General features: G+C 40.2%; 3 protein-coding genes, 1 long non-coding RNA gene and 1 pseudogene across 7 annotated transcripts in view; 3 read left to right on the top strand and 2 right to left on the bottom strand.

Moving 5' to 3' along the window:
• Window positions 1-829, top strand: part of LOC116044690 (ETS translocation variant 5-like) — a 13,641-nt gene extending 12,812 nt beyond the window's left edge. For all 3 annotated transcript variants that reach the window (XM_031292101.2, XM_031292100.2, XM_035998720.1), the window contains exon 13: window positions 1-829. This exon is cut by the window's left edge and continues 769 nt beyond it. The gene's annotated coding sequence lies outside the window, so the exon portion shown is untranslated.
• A 671-nt stretch (window positions 830-1,500) lies between these two features.
• LOC118494479 lies at window positions 1,501-4,073 on the bottom strand. Its single transcript, XR_004896632.1, has 2 exons — window positions 3,467-4,073; window positions 1,501-3,433 (listed from the first exon to the last, which is right to left on the bottom strand). It is a non-coding gene; the product is annotated as an uncharacterized LOC118494479 (long non-coding RNA).
• LOC116044693 lies at window positions 1,727-7,534 on the top strand (annotated as a pseudogene).
• A 111-nt stretch (window positions 7,535-7,645) lies between these two features.
• On the bottom strand, window positions 7,646-14,446 carry LOC116044694 (multidrug resistance-associated protein 4-like). 2 transcript variants are annotated; one of them, XM_035998723.1, is made up of 6 exons: window positions 14,193-14,446; window positions 13,465-13,504; window positions 11,663-11,752; window positions 11,395-11,573; window positions 8,524-8,630; window positions 7,646-8,428 (listed from the first exon to the last, which is right to left on the bottom strand). In XM_035998723.1, exons 3-5 carry the CDS (start codon window positions 11,726-11,728, stop codon window positions 8,606-8,608), a joined length of 270 nt encoding a protein of 89 aa, XP_035854616.1. In that variant the 5' UTR covers window positions 11,729-11,752; window positions 13,465-13,504; window positions 14,193-14,446; the 3' UTR covers window positions 7,646-8,428; window positions 8,524-8,605. The 2 variants fall into 2 exon arrangements, with proteins under 2 accessions (XP_035854616.1, XP_031147964.1); XM_031292104.2 differs by lacking the exon at window positions 14,193-14,446 and having other exon boundaries at window positions 13,465-13,720.
• Window positions 13,792-20,792, top strand: LOC116044692 (stomatin-like protein 2, mitochondrial). The gene is made up of 10 exons (XM_031292103.2): window positions 13,792-13,976; window positions 15,133-15,285; window positions 15,792-15,891; window positions 16,042-16,100; window positions 16,961-17,062; window positions 17,181-17,315; window positions 18,308-18,452; window positions 19,008-19,087; window positions 19,225-19,353; window positions 20,188-20,792. The coding sequence occupies exons 1-10, from the start codon at window positions 13,935-13,937 to the stop codon at window positions 20,299-20,301; spliced, it is 1,059 nt and encodes a 352-aa protein (XP_031147963.1). The 5' UTR covers window positions 13,792-13,934; the 3' UTR covers window positions 20,302-20,792.
• The last annotated feature ends 528 nt before the right edge of the window (window positions 20,793-21,320 follow it).

The raw sequence follows: 21,320 nt of genomic DNA, 5'->3' as shown, positions 1-21,320 counted from the left end.
GCTCACAGCGTTTTTTTTCTCAATATTTAATATTTCTCCTCGTCGCAGGGACCCTACAACCTGCTCGGTTGTAGTTTTGTAGCATGGCGTAGCGTATGTGAACTCTGGGATCTGTATTTCAACCAAAAAACATCTCAAAACCATGGGCACTCCTTAACTGATTTACTTCTAATTGTGATTTTGGGTAAACCTTATACTGCTTGAAAGGGACACACTTGTATTTTCCAGATGTTGTAGTCCTCCTATAAACATGTATATTGAAATGTCTTTTGTGTACTTTTTTTCTTGTTTTCAAAGCTAATATTTTTGGCATTATATTGACTTGTAATTTTTCCTAAACTATTTTATGACAAAGGTACTGCTACTATTTTTCTGTAATACTGCCACTACAATGCTAATAATAATAATAAGCATGGACTTTCTTAAAACCGACTCCCCAGTTATTGTACTGAGATAGTTTTCTGCATTTTGTATAGTTGATTTGCTTCAGTGTCTAGAAAATGTGTATAATTATATATGAATATATTTTTGCAAAAGGCTGCATTTGCTTGACGTTGTACTATGAGCTGCAGAGTTGAGCTTAGCCTGCTAATGTATTGCATCAACTCCAGCCTCTCCAAGATGGACGACTTCCAGCCTTTGGGTCCTGCAGAAAGAAATGTTTGTAATGGTATGTTTTGCTATATGATCACATGGTGGTTTAAGTGGAGGAGGTGGTGTATGTGGAGGCTGGAGAAAGATGCTGACACTGGTGTGATGTCTGCCCTCAGATACTGTATGTGTGCCTTCTGTTATCTTTACTGATACAATAAACTATTTTACTCTTTTATTTTGCCTCACTTGTAGATCATTTTTAAACATTTTCAAAGCTCTGTCTCCAGAGAAGCAGCAGCAGGTGTTTGTAAAGAGAAGTGTACAAGCTTCCAGCACCTGGTATTACCAGGCAGTCTCCCATCCAAGGCCTACTGATCACCATGCAGGGCTGGAATGTAACTAAGTAAATTTACTCAGGTACTGTACTTAAGTACAAATTTTCTTTCAGTTTTCCTCTGCAGTAAACATTTGTCCTTGCAGACAATACAGTAGTTTCCAATCAGTCCCAAATGATATCCTGCAAAAACAATGTCCTTCCTGGAATCCTTTCAGCAGATTTCTAAGTGACAGTTCCATGTTTGTTAGCTCCAATGGAAGCACAGGACTGACAGCCTCTCATTACTAAGCATGACTCTCCCCTAAAACCACATATAAAGTTATTTGACACTTTGTTTTGTTGGTTCTTAGCATTTCAAATGCATCATGACTATCTGACATGTTAATACTTTGTCTGTTGTTTCAACTGCTGCATAAACACCTACACATCTTACTTTGGTGATTTCCTTGGGGTCAACATATACACTTTAACCACCGCTCTAACTATATTTACACAGAATAGAATATGTCATTTCGTATGGCATTTGTTTTATTTACTTACAGTTTTACCAGTACATCAGAAGCACCTTAGTCCTTTCACCAATCTCTTGCAAAGAAAAGTGTCTTTGTTCTGCAGAGCTTTAATAAGAAAGTTTATTCACACCAGTTGAATTCTGAAAGAATCCTCAGACAGTCAAACATGATATCCTGAACACATTTCTTCTCATCAGCTCCTGTAATCCTTTCAGCAGATTTCTAAGTGACCGTTCCATGTTTGTTAGGTTGAAGTTTGAAGCCCTCGGCAGGTCGGAGCTGTGCCTGACGTCATCAGCTGCAGCCTATCTGCGTCTTTCTCCAGGGCGTCAACCAATAGGAAAGAGTCCTCCGCCGGCTTGTAAACTTCTCGGAAGTCTCCTCTTCCTGCGTGCCAGTAAAGTGGTGGGGATAACCTTCTTATATACAGTCTATGGGGATAACTTGCAGACATGTTCTCTTCAGTTACCAGACTCGCTATCCACCTGCACGTGCTCCTGGCTCACCATTTAGTAAGTGACGTAACGAGTTGTGTGTTGTTGGTAGACTTTTACACGGTGTTGCTGTTTAAACGCTTGAGTCAGATTTACCGCTAGAAGTGCCGCTAACATGCTGCGTAAAAGCTGTAAATTAAAGCTACGTAGCTAGCCAGAATGTGTTAGCCAGCACACTCACATCCACTTCCTTGTATAAAACCTACGTCACGATGACGTACCTTCACCCCTTCATGTATGGTGTTTACACATCAGTCTCCTCAAACAAAACAAAATACTTTTATAAAGGCAGACTGTACAAATGAATAGTTTGAATATGCTAACTTTTATTGAAGACCATTTATATTAATTTATTATATTGTTAATATGTATTATTTTCTTATATTTGTTATAGTTTAATTTTAGATATGTAATGTTTAACTATCAGACACTACTTTACTTAGCAGAACTATAATACCATACTGTAGAAATACTCTGTTACAGATAAAGGTCCTGCATTGGAAATGTTACCTGAATAAAAGTATGTACAACCAGGAAAATGTATTTGATGTATTCAAAGTACTAAATGCAAAAATGCATAATCTTCTTCAAACATGTTATTTGACTGCTTTTTAAGATGTTTTATATGCTGCTAAATGTGAACAACAAATACAACTTCCAACCAGGGCAGAGTATCAGATCAGATAGCTCAGTGTGATGGAACACTGTTTAGAGGACACACAGGTCATGGGTTCAATCACCCTGACTGACCAGGGTTTGTATCCTGCATTTCACAGAAAATTTCTTTCTTTCCTAAACCCAAAAGTTCGTCTTAACTGCGTACTGTAGTTGCTGGAGGTGGCGGCTGAGGTGGCGGCAGAGTCGAATAAGCATCAGCCCTTCACCCAGGAGACCCGGGTTCACGTCCAGCGTGCCCCGGCAGGATGTGCGCAAGGTAAGGTAGGCACCACCCCGAAGGGGTGGTGCCTACCGTAGGGATGCTGCCCACCAGCAGCTGAAGAAATCCTGGTAGCAGTCAGGGAGTAGTAAAGTACCCCGACTGCCACCAGGGTTTCCCCAACTGTCTTAAAAGGTGCGCACAACCCCGAAGGGGTTGTGCGCACCTAACCTTTTGCCAACTGCAACAATGAATTTTTTTCTCTAAGTGTCATAAAGACAACACGGGGCTTTCACCCAGGAGACTGGGGTTCGTGTCCCACCTGTCATGGTTAAGTACTTTCCTAATCCCAACTGTCCTCGTCATCTTTATGGAGACTCAGACAGTTGAGTTTTGCAAAGTACTTTTCCATGACACATGGGACAAGAACCCCAGACTCCTGGGTGAAGGACCTTGTATTCCTGGGTGTTTGACCTCATCATAAGGTGAGCTCCTCACAAGTATTGAACTCACAACCTTGTGTTTTTCTAATCAGTGCTTTATCACACTGAGCTATCTGATCTGATACTCCAGACTGGTTGGAAGTTGTATTTATTGTTCACATTTCAGAGTTGAAAAACTGTCAAGACAAACATGGATTTGATCCTTCAACCTCAGATTGTTGAGTTAGTAGCTTATCTCAGTGAGCTATCCCTGATGTTGACGTATCAGCTGTTGGTACTATTATTTTGTTGTTCACACTTTTCATTTGTCTCTTCCTACGTGTGTCCTATCTAAGTGTTTGCACATACACTGGCAGCGAGCAGGTCTTGAACATGACAACGCGCTTGGTCGAGACTATTATTGCACACTCTCAGTGCCACCCAACCAACCTCCCAGCACGAAATTACAGAAAAGCCTTTTAGTATTGGAGGAGTTAGCTCAGTGTGATAGAACTCTGGTTTGAGGAAACGCAGGTCATGGGTTCAATCATCCCGACAGACAATTTATTTAAAGGTTTTACACCCAAAAAATGTACATCCACTTTTATGTAATGCAGTTTAACTGTATAACAACACTTTTAGACATTTTGTATGACTTTTACATGAATTTTTTTTGACATAACACATACTACTACTACTATTACTTACTTTTTTATGAGTACATACTATATCATGAATTTTTGTATTACTTTTTTCGACCTACTATACTATGGATTTTTTTATCACTTTTTTCAACATACTATACTATGTTTTATGCCTTTTTTCAACGTACTATAATATGGCTTTTTATCACTTTTTTTCAACACACTATACTATGGATTTTTTTATCACTTTTTTCAACATACTATACTATGTTTTATGCCTTTTTTCAACGTACTATATTATGGCTTTTTAATCACTTTTTCGACATACTATACAATTACTTTTTTTATCCCTTTTTTACGCACAAACATCATGACATACAATACTATGAGTATACTGTTAGTACAGTATGAAGAGGGCATGAATGGAGTGAAGGAACTTCTCCGTTGTGGTCTGGAAACTCTGCACTCATCTGGGGAGAAAACAAGAGAAAACAAGAGTTTATTGGATTATTCTGCTTCAATACATTTGTGTCCATTTCTTTTCCTTAAGTGGAAGTGCTGAGAACTGGAGCTCACATGCAGAGGACAGGCAGTGTTTGTTAACATCATTTAGTGTCTGAGCTGCACCCTAAGGTCAACTACATGCAGCTGCATTGCAATCCAGCTGACACAAAGACCTTAACAAATGAAATTGTGTGATACATATTAATATTATGGCTGCAACCGGGGGGGGGGGGAGAAGGCCGGTGCGGTCCGATACTCAGTACCACTAAAGATTCAGTGCCGGTACGCAGGAAGTGAAAACAGCAGCCGCCTGCCAAAACCCACGTACAACAACCCGTCACCATCACATTTCCAACAAGAAAACACATCTGCTGACATCAACAACGGTTCGTTTTCTTAGAAATTGTTCCGGGGTCAGTGTTTGACCTGTGAGTTTTTAATCCATGCTGGAGGGAAGCGCCTGTCCAAAGCTGTTTAGTTACTGCTGGCTAACATCAACCTCTCCTACAGCTGACTGCCTGATATTCAGTGCTCTGGGTCGTTTATGGCAAAAATTACCAGCAAAGTGGTGTGGGTTTAAAACTGTTTCAGCCTTCACAAACAATTGTGTGGCACTTTCACAATTTAAATAAATGATTTTATATAGCCTACATATATTGTACAAATTCTACAAGTATTTCTAATTTTATTTCTACACCATACAGGCGTTAAAAAATGCAATGTGTGTGTTCAGGGATGCATGAAGCTGAGGTGCGGGAGGAGAACAATATTAAGCGATGAAGGTACCACACAGAACTCCAATCTACTTTCACACTCGGCTGCATTATTTTCACTGTTTTGTCTACAAAATGTCAAATTCAAAACCCATCTGAGTGGAGAAGATGGAACCAGCTAAACGTTCTCAGAGATTTATGACAACTAACAGCAGCACTACACCACCAAGCCTACCACACTCACACGTCTTCTCTGACAGCTTACCACCAACTCTAAAACTAACGCTGCCATGAGCTGACAGAACATTCAGCTTCAGCACAAATTCTCTGCAACATTTCACACATTGCTTTGCGCGTTTACTCTTTTAAACCCGACAGACCTGCCGAGGGCTTCAAACTACAACCTTCCCAACACCAAAGCAGCCACCTGACCAGCGGGTTTTAGAAGACGTACCACAGGGAAGACAGCAGTTTACACTCTGCTCTATCACTACATAGTCCTATTAGACTTCTTCAGCATTATACACAACACTACAACACCTGGGTCTAACATACAGAAGGTGACAGTTCTGCCACTGAAAATACCTCAAGCAGGAATTAAACCCATGCAAACACTTAACCATTGACCTAACAACACAACCATGTGAGCCATCAAGTCTTTTCTCATTAACATTTCGTTTGAGGTAATTTCCACAAACAGTGTCTCAGTTACTCCAGATATATATATATATATATATATATATATATATATATATATATATATATATATATATATATGAGTAAATGAACTCAATCCCTCAACATTAAACACAGCAGCTGTTCATCCTGAGAGAAAGCATGTCCTACCTCAGAGCTTCAGCACAGAGAAGATGTTCCTTCACTTGGTCTGTAGCATATATATATATATATATATATATATATATATATATATATATATATATATATATACTGAGTCAGTATATATATCTATGGGTCTGTAGAAGGTTCCTCTACTTCTTCCCAGATGGCATCCATTGAGGCTGCACTGCAGTCGCGACACAGCTGACAGTCAAAGTAAAACGCATACAACAATAATCAACTGTTATGTCATGTATAGTTATATTTATAGTTTGCATTAGCACTGGAATGTGGAAATGTTCATGAATACAAGTGCAAAGACAAACCTGTGGACTTCCAGCTCCCACGGACCATGTAAACACCAGTCCACCTGCAACCGTCTATTTGCCGAAACACAAACAAAACCAATATAAAACGCCATATTCCTTCTCACAGCGATGCATACTTTTCGCCTAGCATCATTCCGGTGTGATGTGACCGCGGGGTCGTTTGTTTATTCGCCCCAAACAGCCAAAGTACCAACTGTACAGACGTTAGCATAAGCTAGCTGTGAGTTAGCAACGGGACACAGGAACCGTGTGTTTATTTGTGTGTCCGGGTTATGGTGAGCGGATAGTGCCCATGGTTATCCCACACCACTACAGTCACTTGTTTCCTCCCGTGCAGGAAGAGGACACCTCCGAGAAGTTTACGAGAGGGCGGAGGACTCTTTCCTATTGGTTGACATCAGTGGTTGGACCTTCAGCTCTATAGCTCCCTGTAACAATGTTTCACTGCAGCCTGTCAACACATCACTGGGGAATGTAAGTTTACATTCACATTTCAGGTATTCACATGCTTCGAGTGCAAGTTTCTGAATTGTATAGGTGGTTTTCCTTTCCTTCCTTTTTATTCTTTAGGCAGAGTGTCTCCTGCCCCGCTTAAGTGGAAAAGTGGACGTCCTTCTCTTCAACCCTCCCTATGTGGTCACACCTTCAGAAGAGGTGGCGAGGCTCTGTACAGCACCACCTTCAGTGCAGAGATGAGGAGCATTTGATCAATGTGTGCTTTTCTTTCAGGTCGGCAGCACGGGTATAGAGGCTGCCTGGGCCGAGGAGGAGAGGTGACCGACACGTTTCTGTCTGTGGTAGCACAGTTGCTCTCCAGCAAAGGGTTATTCTACCTCATTACTATAGCGGACAACGATCCAGGTGAGTTACCTGATGCCTGGGCAATTATTTTCAGTGCAGGAAACACTCTGGATAACAAGTATTATGTTTTCCTTTTCTCACCAGAGGAGATTATCCGTTTACTGGACGTGTGGTTTGAGGGGAGAGTCATGCTTGGAAATGAAAGGCTGTTCGTCCTGCGATTCCATGGGAGCTAACAAACATGGAACTGTCACTTAGAAATCTGCTGAAAGGATTACAGGAGCTGATGAGAAGAAATGTGTTCAGGATATCATGTTTGACTGTGAGGATTCTTTCAGAATTCAACTGGTGTGAATAAACTTTCTTATTAAAGCTCTGCAGAACAAAGACACTTTTCTTTGCAAGAGATTGGTGAAAGGACTAAGGTGCTTCTGATGTACTGGTAAAACTGTAAGTAAATAAAACAAATGCCATACGAAATGACATATTCTATTCTGTGTAAATATAGTTAGAGCGGTGGTTAAAGTGTATATGTTGACCCCAAGGAAATCACCAAAGTAAGATGTGTAGGTGTTTATGCAGCAGTTGAAACAAGTATTAACATGTCAGATAGTCATGATGCATTTGAAATGGTAAGGACCAACAAAACAAAGTGTCAACTAATTGTAACCAAAATTAATTCACCACTTGTAGAAGAGGTGTTAAGATTGCCACCTGAGCTTCCTCCCTGTATGAACATTTACTACCAAGAATCTAAAGGCTGTACAAAACATTGGTCGAGATTACAGAAATGGATGCTGCTGTGTGATTCCTTAGATCTGGTACGAAATCATGTGCAATAATGTTTCCTGTATTTAAAAAAATGGCAACGGTGGATAAATCTACACACTATCATTGGCTAAATTAGCGTGTATAAACATAAAATAAGGCACAAACAATTTTGTAAGGATTATGCAGCCATTTACAAGCAATTTCTCCAAGGCATCAGTATACTGAGCAGTAAATAACATAAGATAAATATGAAGCATTGAAAAGAAATAGTGATTTATTTCAACAGTGTTACAGTAGTGATCTCCGGCTTGGCGAAAACAAGAGCATAATGTGCGTATATTTGGCTCAGCCATTCACGGCCCCACTGAGCCTCTTCAGATCCTGTGTCCTCAGCAGCTGGAGTGGATGAGGCCCTTCTATCAGCCCCTGGGTGCTGTCACCAGAGGCTGGAGGGGCGCAGTACGAGCCCAGGTTCTGACTCTCTAGTCAGAGCCTCCCTGAGCTCAGAGAGCTGTCTCAAAGATAACAGAGTTACCGTCTGCTGTTACTGCATCTCCGTTTGCTATGCTACGATGGCTTCTGCTGTTGTAAACCTGAAGAAACATGTTTTGCAAAGTTAGATTCACTTAAGATAAAACTTTTTCATACTTTAAAATGCATCTAAAGAAAGTAAGAGGGAAAAACTCACCTGTTTAGCTGCCTCTAGTAGAGCTGCTGCCTCCTGCTTGCCAGTCTGCTGCACCGTTTTATAAAAGATGCCATATGAATCTCTATAAGCATGAATTCTCCCTGCATCTAGAACCCAGAGACACATAATTTTCAGCAGTTATAAAAAATCGGTAGGTGTGAGAATTTTCCCCCTGCTTTCAGTCTTTATGCTAAACTAAGTGACTCGCGGCCCTAGGTCCATATTTAATGTACAGTAATGAGAGGTATCAATCAGGAAGCAGCTATTGCTTTTCTGCCTGTATTTATTTCTGTTGTACTGCTGCAACAATAGAAATTCTCCACAAGGGATCAACAGTTGCAAACATCTTGAGTGTAAACCCCATGCTTTAAAAAATGTAGAATCTATGAGTAAGACAACTCACCAGTATTGTGTCGCTGTCTGTGATGGTGTTGAGACGATGAGCGATGGTGAGTACGGTGCTTTCTCTCAACTTGACTATGCTACAGTATGACTTTAAAAAATAAATAATAATTGACATACTATATACAGTTGTGTTCACAACAATAGCAGTCCAACATCACTAACCTCATAAATCTAATTTTTTTGGTAGAAGTGATATTTCTACATGGCAAATAATTTACTAGTAAGTGTTGTAGAGTCATAGAAAACCAACAGACCCAACAGTCATGACATGCATGCTGCTCATTCTGTGTAATTGAATCTGTAATTGAAAGGGGCATGTTCAAAATAATAGCAGTGTTGTGTTCAATTAGTGAGGTGATTGATTCTGTGAAGAAACAGGTGTCAATTATGGCCTATATTTAAGGAAGGAAGGAAGCAAATGTTGTGCAAGCTGGTTATAGTGCATTTCACACTGAAATACTCAGCAAAAGGGTGACCTTATGGAATGGACTGACCAATGATATCAAACATCTGAGGAGGGCGAAATCATCTGGGACCCCTGTTTCCATCCAGGGGGGTCCCTGTGGACACTGTTGAGGAGTACAAGTACCTGGGGGTGTACTTAAACAATAAACTGGACTGGACTAGACACGCCGAGGCTGTCTACAAAAAGGGCCAAAGTCGACTCTTTTTCCTGAGGAGGCTGAGGTCCTTTAACATCTGCCGGACGATGCTGAGGATGTTCTATCAGTCTGTCGTGGCCAGCGCTATCTTCTTCGCTGTCACATGCTGGGGCAGTGGGATGAAGGTCGCTGACACCAACAGACTGAACAAACTGATCAGGAGGGCTGGTGATGTCGTGGGGGAGGAGCTGGACACATTGACGACCGTGGCTGAGAGGAGGATGCTGTCCAGGCTTCAGTCCATCTTGGATAATGTCTCACACCCTCTCTACGACACACTGGCCCAGCAGAGGAGCACCTTCAGCAGAAGACTCCTCTCACCCAGATGCACCACAGAGCGCCACAGGAAGTCGTTCCTGCCTGTGGTCATTAAACTCTACAACACCTCCCTCAGAGAGTCACACACCCCCTCTCTGTAACCATCTCATCTCAATCATAGACAATTCACTTCTCTTTTTTATTGCACTATAATCATCTCAACATAGACAATCATTTTCTCTTTCTATTGCACTATTTGCACATTAACATTAACACTGTACATTTCATATTTTATTTATTATTACTGTATATTTGTTTTTATTATATATGTTAAAAGTCTGGATAATATATGTTGTTTGTATATGTTGTTTGTATACCTGGAGTGGTAACAAAAATAATTTCCCCCTGGGATTATTAAAGTATTTCTGATTCTGATTCTGAAACAGAGCCATAATATCATTCAGTTAAAAAATAGATTAAATACATTATTAATTGATCAATACAGAAAAGAATAAACTGAAACATAGGATTGTAATTTGTAATTTAAAGGTATGTTGTATATTATTGTATTGTTGTAAATTATTGTAAGACCGAAAGATTGTATGCTGTATTTGCATATCTATTTACTTTGTATAATATGATTTTGTGAAATAAGGGGCAGTAATACAGTAAATGTTTGAGTTTGTAAAGAACAGCTGTTTTGAACAGCCTAATATTCCTTTTTCTTCACTTTCTGTAAAGGTATAACACAAACCTGATCAATTTTGGTCATGTTTTGATTTGGAATTGAATGTGCAGTGTTCCCAATGCAATGATGTTATGGATTTAAAAGCTATTCTAAGGATTTTTAGCATTATTCACTTTTTTTAAACACACTGCTATTATTCTGAACACAACTGTATATACTATCATTTGTTATAATTTTTTTCAACATACTATACCATGACTTTATATCACTTTTTTGAACATACCGTACTATACCATGACTTTTTTTTTTTTACTTTTTTGACGTACTATACTATGACTTTTCATGACTGTTTGACATACTTTAGTATGACTTTTGTATTATTTTTTCGACATACTATGACTTTTTTTAATCACTTTTTTCAACATAGTATGACTTTTATCGATACACTATACCAGATTGAGGGTTTGACAGAGAGAGAGAGAGAGAGAGAGAGAGAGAGAGAGAGAGCCGGAAGCTGGCGTCAGTTGTTTACTTGTCTAAGTAGTTCAGCCCAGTGTCACTGCGCTGGTCAGCTTTTAAATATTACAACAATAAGATCACAGATTGTGTACTGTAACTTATTTTTCGCAGTCTAGACAAAAGTAGTATCAGGTCTTGTCACATCCCCAACAATCATCTATTCTCTCTCCTTTAAACCCAGATATTGAACGTCAGTGTGTTCTCATTAAATCAGTTGAAGTTCATGGTTGTCCATCGGGGCCAACAGCAGTGAAGCAACGGCTTCTGCTGGGGTACGGCCAGGGGTGATGGGGTGCTCTCTGCAAATACTGCCGCTGAGGTGAGTTGTGTCAGCAGTACCTGGGGTCCACGTTGGCTGTGGCCTCGTCGAGGGAGAGGATGCGGTTCTTCCTGAGGATGGCTCTGGCCAGACACACCAGCTGCCTCTGGCCAACGCTGAAGTTGGAGCCCGACTCGGCCTCGGCCAGAACCGTCTCCAACTTCCCCGGCAGCTCCTCCACCACAGACTTCAGCTGCACCTGCAGGGAACACGGAGTGAGTTTGCCTGACACACGCACCAACAGTAGCTAGAAACTCAACTTTTGGAGTGTGCCGATTGGATACTAGCCTCCTCCAGAGCCTTCCACAGGTCTTCATCAGTGTGATGGTTGAAAGGGTCCAAGTTCTTCCTCATGGAGCCTGTAAACAGCACCGGGTCCTGGAAAACAAAGGGGCGGGGCTTCCCAGGTTAGTCATTGAACCAACTGACTTTAATCTAATTGAGTATCCAACTATTTTAACCTATGGTGTTAGTAAACCGTTTTGGGCTAAGTTTTTTGCAAACTAGGGTTAAGAGACCTTTTTTTAAAACAGTTAAGCAGCCATGACACCATCAGGCTCAGTAGCACTAGAGCACTAGTGTTGAAGAAGAAGTCGTCACTTGTTATTTGAAGCGGCAGCTTCATCAGACAAAGAAAGTAGTATTGGTATCTTTTCCCTTTGTCTAAATACCTGCTTCTCCTTATGTGATGTACCTTCCTGTCCCATTCAAGACATTGGTACTTGCCTACAGTGCTGTGAATGGCTCAAACCCATCTTCCATTCAGGACAGGGTCAAACCGTCCACTACGCTGTGCTACTGCCCCATCGGCTTGCTACTCCCTCATTACAAAGTGGGCCCTGCTACCACTCATCAAAGTCATGGCTGCTTTGCCACAATAGGCCTTTTCCCCAGCAGACATTTTGACTTGTCACAGTAGGAAAATGCACAGGTGTTTACTGAACTCTGCTGTTTTGTCCAACTCAGCCTGCTAGCATAGCAGCGATGCTCTCCTTAATGACAGCCGGGCTCTGCACCACTCTGTTCTGACACCAGGGTTAGCAAAATACACAGATAGACAAGACAGTATCTCAGGACCTTTCATATTGGATCAAGTACCTCACAAGATTAAGATGTCGGATTAAATAGCAGCTGTTATTTCAATGTGTCAATACATTTTTATTTGACACAGGTAAATATAAGTATCGGACTTGGCGGGTCTTATGTATTTTACTAAACAAGGCATGAGAGTGGTAAAAGAATGTGATTTTTACACAGCAGTTCTTAAGGTATGCGTCTGTAAAATAATAATAAACTGTGAAGGGTGGATTTGCTGAGAAAGTACACACTCTCTTGATAAATATGTCTCAGCAAACCTACTGTATTGGCCCAGAGTAGCACGGCATGCATACTCAGGCTGTAGCCACATGGGGGCGTTGCTGCCTCTTGGTACAGCAGAGAAGCTACAGACCAACACATTATAACCAACCCATACCAATTCATTCCCATCAAACTCTCAACAACTGTGCATTGATGGAAACTTCAACTTGTATTTTACAGACACATAGTTCATGGTGTTGCACTAGACTCGCCAGCTGAAAAGTCTTCTGTACATGGTCTGTTGTAAAATTGATCATGAGTTGAAGCTTCACATTTAAACACTTTGCCACGCTACTAATATAGAAATAAACAATTACTCATTGGATATAGCACAGTGGTAATACTGCATGGGTTTACTGCCCAATGGCAAGATGTACAAAGAAAATCATGTGCATCTTATCAAGGTTTTATAAATAATGCATGCTAACTAACTGTGATACAGTGTGCGCTAAATGTATACACAATATCTCAGTGTGTTTTATAAAAAATAATTGTATTTAAAAAACAACAAGAACACAATGATTTATTTCCTGTAGCATTAACACTGCTGCCAAATGAAAAAAATTGAATCCTGCAATGTATACTCTCTGTCATGCTGCAATTCTGTTTGATATTTAAATGACATATGATGCCACACAAAAAGTCAAATAAAAACAAATGCACTAAACACACTTATTACAAACACTCACTATAGCACTATACTTTTGTGCATAATTAATTCATGGACTTACCTGTAAGGCAGGCTTTCTCACGTGTCTATACAAAGCAAGCCTGTAAATCATAATGGATGAGAAAATGGTTATTAAATGGCATCTGAAATGGCAAAATATGAATAATAGAAAATCTACATATAACTCTGGCATGTTTACTATGATAACAGTGCTTGGAACGTTTATTCTCAAGTGTCAGGTTTATTTTGATACAGTCCCTTAAAACATATACGGTAGTTTCTGGGAGTATAATATTAAAAATAAATTGTCAGAGGGCACTGGGACCATAGATATTTACGTCTATGACTGGGACACTCAGCTGCAATGCAGCATCCGAAGCAGTAGGGGGCACTGTAACATTTAATGGCTGACGCAGAAAGCAATGGAGACAGCCTATCCAGAAAATGACATGTCTCTGAGCCCTTGGCTTTAACACATGCACCTTCACATTTCTGTGACTTTTTACAAAATTTGACTACTTTTATCCAAACATGTTACGGACATTGTGTCGGGCCGGCGGTGCCGTTTTTAAGGTAAGGACACTGTTTATCATGCACCAACAGTCTTGCTGTCGTTATAGTTGACAAATAGATTGGCTACTTAGCTAGCTGCTTGCTAACTCAATACGGTGAAGTTAACGTTACATTACATTAGCCAGTTATTTCAACTGGTAGCACCTGACATTTAAGCTTCCTATATTATATCAGTAAACACAGAGCTTTCTCCATAACATAAGCTGACAACGTTACCTGGGTGCTGTTCCTGTTAAACTGGTTGCAGTGCGTGCTTTTGGCCCATACGTACCTCGTAATCAGCGCCTTAACAGCTGTGACAGTATTTACAGATATTATTTATGGGTCTATTATAATGCGCACATATGCTAGATATAAATAATGTTGTATCTGAACTTTTGTTTGTTTTCGTACTGCACTACTATTAGTACGGATGAAATAACATTGTAGCTGCAGCACGAACAGGTACGCATTTACGTGAATGACGCGATGGCGTCATCAACCAGATGTTTTCCCACAACCTTTCAGTTTCAGCCATTCATACAGTCGGGCAACAGCGTTGCCAGATGGGAAATGTTAAACTATTGTTATAGAGGCTTAACATTGTTTTATTTTAAAAAAAAATGATTGAACAAAATAGGCTTAATGTGTAATTTTACAAAACACATATTAAAAACGACTTTTCTGACACGCCTACAAATCTAACATTGATTTTTTTTTTAAGCAAACTGATGTGCCGCATGGAAGGGGGTATGTGTCCATTAGTCCATCAGTCTGACAATGTTTGTAATAGCCTGCTATTACAAAACTAAAGTACAAGACAGCACGACTGGAATTTCATGGAGTTCATAATCTGCATGAAGGCCATTAGTTAATTAAATCAATAACTGGGCTAAGTGGTGCATTTAAAACGGCTCGATTTGACCACAGTATAGGCTACCTCAGTGAGGAAGTTCAAGTATTATCGTACATTATGGCACTTTTGACATTGTTGTCGTCCAGAGGCCAACATGATCATACAAATACAATAACTATGGTACATCTGGCAACACTGTTGCAGTCTTCACAAGATCTTGGACACTGTTACCAAAATTGAGCTCTCGGAGATAGTAAAAGTGGGTATTATTGTGACAGACTAACTGATTTGTACATCACTGTGTGTCTCCTGTCTCTGCAGAACTCTCAGCAGACTGTGCCCAGGCTGTGGGTGACTCCAGCACAACAACGATGGGCCTCCCGCTTACCCATGAACACCGTGGTCCTGTTTGTGCCCCAGCAGGAGGCCTGGGTGGTCGAGAGGATGGGTCGCTTTCACCGGATCTTAGAGCCAGTAATTATTTTCGTTTCAACAAGTTTGTATACGAGGATCATCTATGTATATATTAATAAAGTATACGGCTGCACGATATGAGGGAAATATGCAATCAACAATATTACTTGCGATAAATAAATAAAAACTGATATTAAAGTGTACTAAGTTCTGCGCATTTCTGCTGCTTTCAGTATTCCGCTAAATATAACAAGTTGCTTGTTGAATTTAAAACAAAATCAAATCATTTCCAGCAATCTTTTATGGAACAAATCCAACATTTAATTGAATATGGAAGGCACCACAAAAAAACCCGACAGTTACATTTTAAAGTGCAGTTTTCTACTGATATTTTCTTTCAACTAACACAAAAAATCTCTAAATGTCTTTCGTGACATTGCAGCCGTTCGAAATGTGTTTATTGCGCCAGTTGATATCACAATAACAATAAAAAACACGATATATTGTGCAGCCCTAATAGAGAACTAACACTTACCATTTATTCCGCTCTTTGTCCTTTCTTATAGGGACTGAACGTCCTCATTCCCATGCTTGACCAAATTCGTTATGTACAAAGCCTTAAAGAGATTGTTATTGACGTTCCTGAACAGTCAGCTGTTTCCCTAGGTAAGTTTTTTTTTTTTTTTTTTTTTCATTTTCCATTTTTGGAAAAAGAGAAGGCAACAAATGACATACAGTAAACACTTGTGCATATTAACGGTTGAATTAACCATCTTCATGGCTGAATGAACTGATATGTTCTCTGTCTTCACACAGATAACGTGACTCTGCAAATCGACGGAGTCCTTTTTTTGAGAATCTTAGATCCTTTTAAGGTATGCTGGTAAGAATAGGTGACGATATATTCAAAAGTACAAGCCAACATTCTGTTACTACTAGTGCCTGGTTGGTTATGTAGGGGATAACATAAAGTGGGCTGCGCATAACCTTTGATTCACCTGATTTATTATTATTGATAACTAACTCACTGCACCTTTTTCCCATCTATTATACCATAACCCAGAAAAATACAGTGTTTAAAACAAAAACATTTATTTACATTACTTGCACTTTTTACAGTAGGTAAAGTTACATTCACTGTTGGAAAACTGATTTAAGCAATGTACACAAATGCATCAAAACTGCTGTCAGACCCTCACACTTAATTATTTTACACTACTATAAATTGATTGTTAAATTGATTGATGTTAAAAAAAAATCTGTTATATGAACTCTGGTTTGTAGTAATGGACCTTTTTCACAGCAGATATTTTGACTTGTCATAGTAGGTGAAATTGATAACCTTAACGATGGCTCAATTCCATCAAGTGTCCCAGTAAGCTATTTCAGTTAGTCAGCATGCACAATACCAGGGCCTCTCCTAAGTGGAATGCAGCCATCATTAATGGTTTTGAATACACCTGTGCTTTTCCTACTATGACATGTCAACATGTCTGCTGTGAAAAAGGTCAAAAGAGAAGCTCTCTGTTTTGCCAGCAGGTGGCGCCAGTTGGTTGGATTATACCTATACATAAAATTATCCACATAGAGACTGATGTGTGTGTGTGTGTGTGTGTGTGTGTGTGTGTGTGTGTGTGTGTGTGTGTGTGTGTGTGTGTGTGTGTGTGTGTGTGTGTGTGTGTGTGTGTGTGTGTGTGTGTGTGTCTCTCTCTCTCTCTTTCCACCCCCCCCCCAGGCTAGTTATGGTGTAGAGGATCCAGAATATGCTGTGACTCAGCTTGCACAAACCACAATGCGTTCAGAACTGGGCAAACTCACGCTGGATAAAGTATTCAGGGTAAAAAAGAAAAAAAGAAAAAAAACATCTGCACTGCTTGGTTTGCAACAAAACATTGCAACAAAATAATGATACAGGTATGTACCTTTTTAAACCTGCTGCCTCTCCGGTTTTCAAGGAAAGGGAGTCCCTTAATTCCAACATCGTCCACTCCATCAACCAGGCGTCAGACGAGTGGGGAATCCGCTGCCTGCGTTATGAAATCAAAGATATACAGGTTCCACCTCGTGTTAAAGAGTCTATGCAGATGCAGGTAAGACACACACATAACCATGACATCCCTATAATTCAGGGGTACTGCATTTAGCAATCCTCTTTGCAGTACCACCTCGTTTTCAGGTAACCTTAGTAATGTTATATACTATAATCATATTAATTACTGTGTTTGTGCTCATTGCAACAGAGGTGCGTGCTAAAAAATAAGACGGTTACAATATCCAAGGGAAACACACTTGTGTCCTCTGTACATGGAAGAATGACTCCGTTGCACAGGATGGTTTAGCTTTAATCTTTTGACTATAGTTTATCATAGTTTAGAAATATGATTGCCTGTCAGAGGCTGTGTTTGTACCAGACAGAGAAGTGAAACAACCGGAAATGGCTGTTAGGTCGATGTGTGTGTGCGTTCAGGCGCAGGGAAAAAGGTGACGAAGAGCAAGAAGAGGAAGTGAAACTAGACCGAAGACGCACATCCAGCTGTGATGAAGATAGCCACACACACACACACACACATTCTGCTCGACAACAGGGAAGACAGCACCCGAAGAGGAGAGGATAAGAGGACAGTGACAGGTAGATTCGGGGCTCAGAGCTTGGGAGGCTTGAGTGTCCGTATTGAGTGTCTGGTTGCTAGGGATACGTAGTCCCTGCTTGAGCCCGTATGCGTTTGTAATACTTAAAATACTGTTCAGTAAGAGTGATTGATTTTTACTCCATCGTCTCTGTACATCATTCACGGTATTCTGGTTACATAGGTCATCAACGAGTACGCAGGAATTAGAACTTAGAGAAGTTATTGGAGTCAGATTTCTCTGGTCTTCAAGGCCTTCCACTTTTCCAGTCATTCCCTTCAATACACGTGTATGTATGATTAATAATAAATAGTAAGACAATCGGAGACTGCTACTACACTTGATAGTTCCTCGAGGTTATGAAAATGGGCTCAGGGTGCTTTTAGGACTATTTAGTTTTTTCGCTGGAGGAGAAATATTTGGCATCCTTCTTGTTTGATTGTTTCCTGTGTAGGTGGAGGCTGAGCGCAGGAAGAGAGCCACAGTGCTGGAGTCTGAGGGGACACGGGAAGCGGGCATCAACATCGCAGAGGGTCACAAGCAAGCCCAAATCCTCGCTTCAGAGGGAGAGAAGGCTGAGCTGATCAACAAAGCAGCCGGTTGGTGCATTTGACTTTTTATTTTTTGGGCATTTCCGCCTTTAATCACTGGGACAGCTTAGATGTGAAAGGGGAGAGAGAGAGAGAGAGAGAGGGGGAAGAAATGCTGGACATCGCCGCAGGTCGGATTCGAACCATGGGCCTCTGCGTCAAGGAATAAACCTCTACATGTAGGCGCGCGCTCTGCCAACTGAGCTAACCGGGCGTCCGTGCATTTGACTATTGACTTAAAGAAACTGTTTCGACTCGGATTTTCCATTGACTCGGTTACAAGCATGAATCATGCAATCACTTATGTAATTGAAGGTCTTGCTAATGTAGGACTTAGGCCGTCATCACACAAAATCCACAAAGCATTTAATTACGTGCTTGCAGACTGTGTTACAACACTACACGAGGATCTCCCGACTCAGACTTTAAACAAAGCAAACATGCAAGCACATTTGAGTAGAAGTGAATCGAGGGGAATGTGGAAAAAGTAGCTTTAAAGCCTACAATATACTGTAAATCCAAAACAAATCGACTTTTGTTGATACTGTGCTGTGTCGTCTCTAGGTGAGGCCCAAGCTGTGTTAGCCAAAGCTGAAGCCAAATCCAAGGCTATTCGTCTGCTGTCAGATGCCCTGGCTGAACAGGTACAAAGTAGATTTCACGGCTTCATTTGTCATTAAAAAGGATTTAGAGATGATCCGGGGTTATTTGAAGACAAAAAAGAAAACGTCATTTCCGAGTATTTCACAGTGACCAGAATTGTTGGTTGTGTTCCTAACAGAACGGAAATGCTGCCGCCTCGCTGAGTGTTGCCGAACAGTACGTCTCTGCTTTCTCCAACCTCGCCAAAGAGTCCAACACTGTGCTCCTGCCCTCCAACACTGGTGACATTAGTGGAATGGTCACGCAGGTATACTGGTTTCTGCCCACTAATAGACTTTGGGATTTCCTCTAAATATGAATTTGTCCACAAAATATGTTACGAATCTTGGAATTACGGTCATTGTAGGCCTGGGACGAAATGCTTTTGTCTCGATTCGATTATTTCACGATACACGGGTGCCGATTCGATTTGTATTGCGATATTTTTATTTATTTATATATATAGCAATTGCATAAGTATTGCGATTCGGCAGTATTGAGTATTGGGATTTTCTTTTTCTTTCTTTAACAAAAAGAAAAGTTGAATAATACACTTCTGGACACGATATATCATTACAAGTCATTTAGCTGACGCTTTAATCCAAAGCGACTTACAATTGCTATATACTGTATGTGTCAGAGGCCGCACGCCTCTGGAGCAACTAGGGGTTAAGGGTCTTGCTCAGGGACACATTGGTTGATGTATCGCAGTATCGCCACCCACGTGAGACATTTGTAAAAACTAATTGTTTTCTAAAAAGAATGCACATCACATGTCTGACATTTATTTCATTTGTAAAGAAGAACATTTCTGCATTTTCTGCTTTCGCTCTGTTTTGCTGGAAACGGACATGATGTAGTCACCGTCAGCAGTAGCGAATAAACAATAATATTTAGGTGAATCATTGAATAAAAAATAAATAAATCAAAAATATTGATTCTAGGGAAAAGAAAAGAAAAATCACGATACATATGATTTTCCTTTTTTTTTTTTTTCTCTCCCCCGCCCCTATTGTTTGGTATGTTTTCATCATGAAATATCACCTACTAAGCTATTGCTAATATGTTGGTAACACTTTCCATCCTGTTCTTCTACTCTCAGGCCATGACCATTTACAGCACGCTGGCCAAACAGAGGCCAAAAGTTGAGAGAATGAAGACCAAGACAGATGAACCAAGTGAAGAGCCTCCAGTCCAGTCAACAGCAGCTCAATAGCTGTGGATGCCATGACTGCTCTAAAACTGTAGCGGACACAGAAAAAAAAAAAACGGAGGAAGAGGTTTTTCCACAATTGTGGAGTACAATGGCACTGCTGTGTGGACTCCCTCAGTGTCTGGTGCAAAGGGCACTCTATCTACCGCCAGGGCACAGGATGTCATGACGGAGGAACGGCACTGGATAAACCGAGACGAAGCCGAGCGAGGACGGCTGGGAAACGAGAAACTGAGCCATGAATTATATTACTTGTGTTGGTGTTTGCCTCGTCGCCTTTAAATGGACGTTTGCTGGCTGTGATATTATTTGTTTAAAATATAATTGAATATATTTTCGAAAGCAGTTGGTTCTTAAATTTTGTTTTTTTTTCATTGAGAAATTAAGTAAGCGTTGTTCGGGATATAGTTCAAAACCTGAAATCGCTTGGTTAAGTACCTTCAGAGCCTGTAGTTTTAGGGTGATACAGTATAAAATAAATAAAATATCAAAATAAAAATTCATTTATTTGGCTGATGTTGGGATAGTGATTGGATGAGGGAAATGTGGGCACTCAGAAATATAAAAAAATAAATAAAAGTTTATCTGTTTCAGAGAGCAACGATAGCGATAATAACAATGATACTAAGTGTTATTAACATTGCAGCAGTATGGTTTCTCAAGTTTTTGTATTTGTAGAACATCTCAGATCTACGTGGCACCTGGAGCTCAGAGAGAAGTTCTCACTTTCCACTTCAGACATATAAATTGGTGTTGGTGGGTAGTTCCAATGGATTTTTACTATTCAGAAACAGTTAAGTTCCTAGTTGTCATAAACCACCTATAATTAGTGCAAGTGTTTAGTTTCCCTTTCTTGAGACGATTCGACACAAACGTTTCTATAATTTACTTATTCTGAGTAAAATCTGATATGAGCCTTCATAATGTTTTGAAATATATATTCAAATAAACTAAAAAAAACAACTAAAATTCATATATTTAAACTGTAAGAGCAGCCACTCTCAGATTAGTTTGTTTTTGAG

Source organism: Sander lucioperca, chromosome 24 (genome assembly GCF_008315115.2).
Source record: "Sander lucioperca isolate FBNREF2018 chromosome 24, SLUC_FBN_1.2, whole genome shotgun sequence".
Classification (NCBI taxonomy): domain Eukaryota; kingdom Metazoa; phylum Chordata; class Actinopteri; order Perciformes; family Percidae; genus Sander; species Sander lucioperca.
This window is presented reverse-complemented; position numbering and strand designations above follow the sequence as displayed.

Bases quoted from the DNA above. Each gene is read 5' to 3' on its own strand.
- LOC116044692 (XM_031292103.2), top strand. From the start codon at position 13,935: ATGTTACGGACATTGTGTCGGGCCGGCGGTGCCGTTTTTAAG. The intron at 16,101-16,960 runs GTATGCTGGTAA...CCCCCCCCCCAG, and splicing joins GAATCTTAGATCCTTTTAAG to GCTAGTTATGGTGTAGAGGA. The intron at 19,354-20,187 runs GTATACTGGTTT...TTCTACTCTCAG, and splicing joins TTAGTGGAATGGTCACGCAG to GCCATGACCATTTACAGCAC.
- LOC116044694 (XM_031292104.2), bottom strand. From the start codon at position 13,596: ATGCCAGAGTTATATGTAGATTTTCTATTATTCATATTTTGCCATTTC. The intron at 11,574-11,662 runs GCTAGTATCCAA...TGTTCCCTGCAG, and splicing joins TGTGGAAGGCTCTGGAGGAG to GTGCAGCTGAAGTCTGTGGT. The intron at 8,631-11,394 runs GTACTGCTGACA...TCTGGGTTCTAG, and splicing joins ACAGCCAACGTGGACCCCAG to ATGCAGGGAGAATTCATGCT.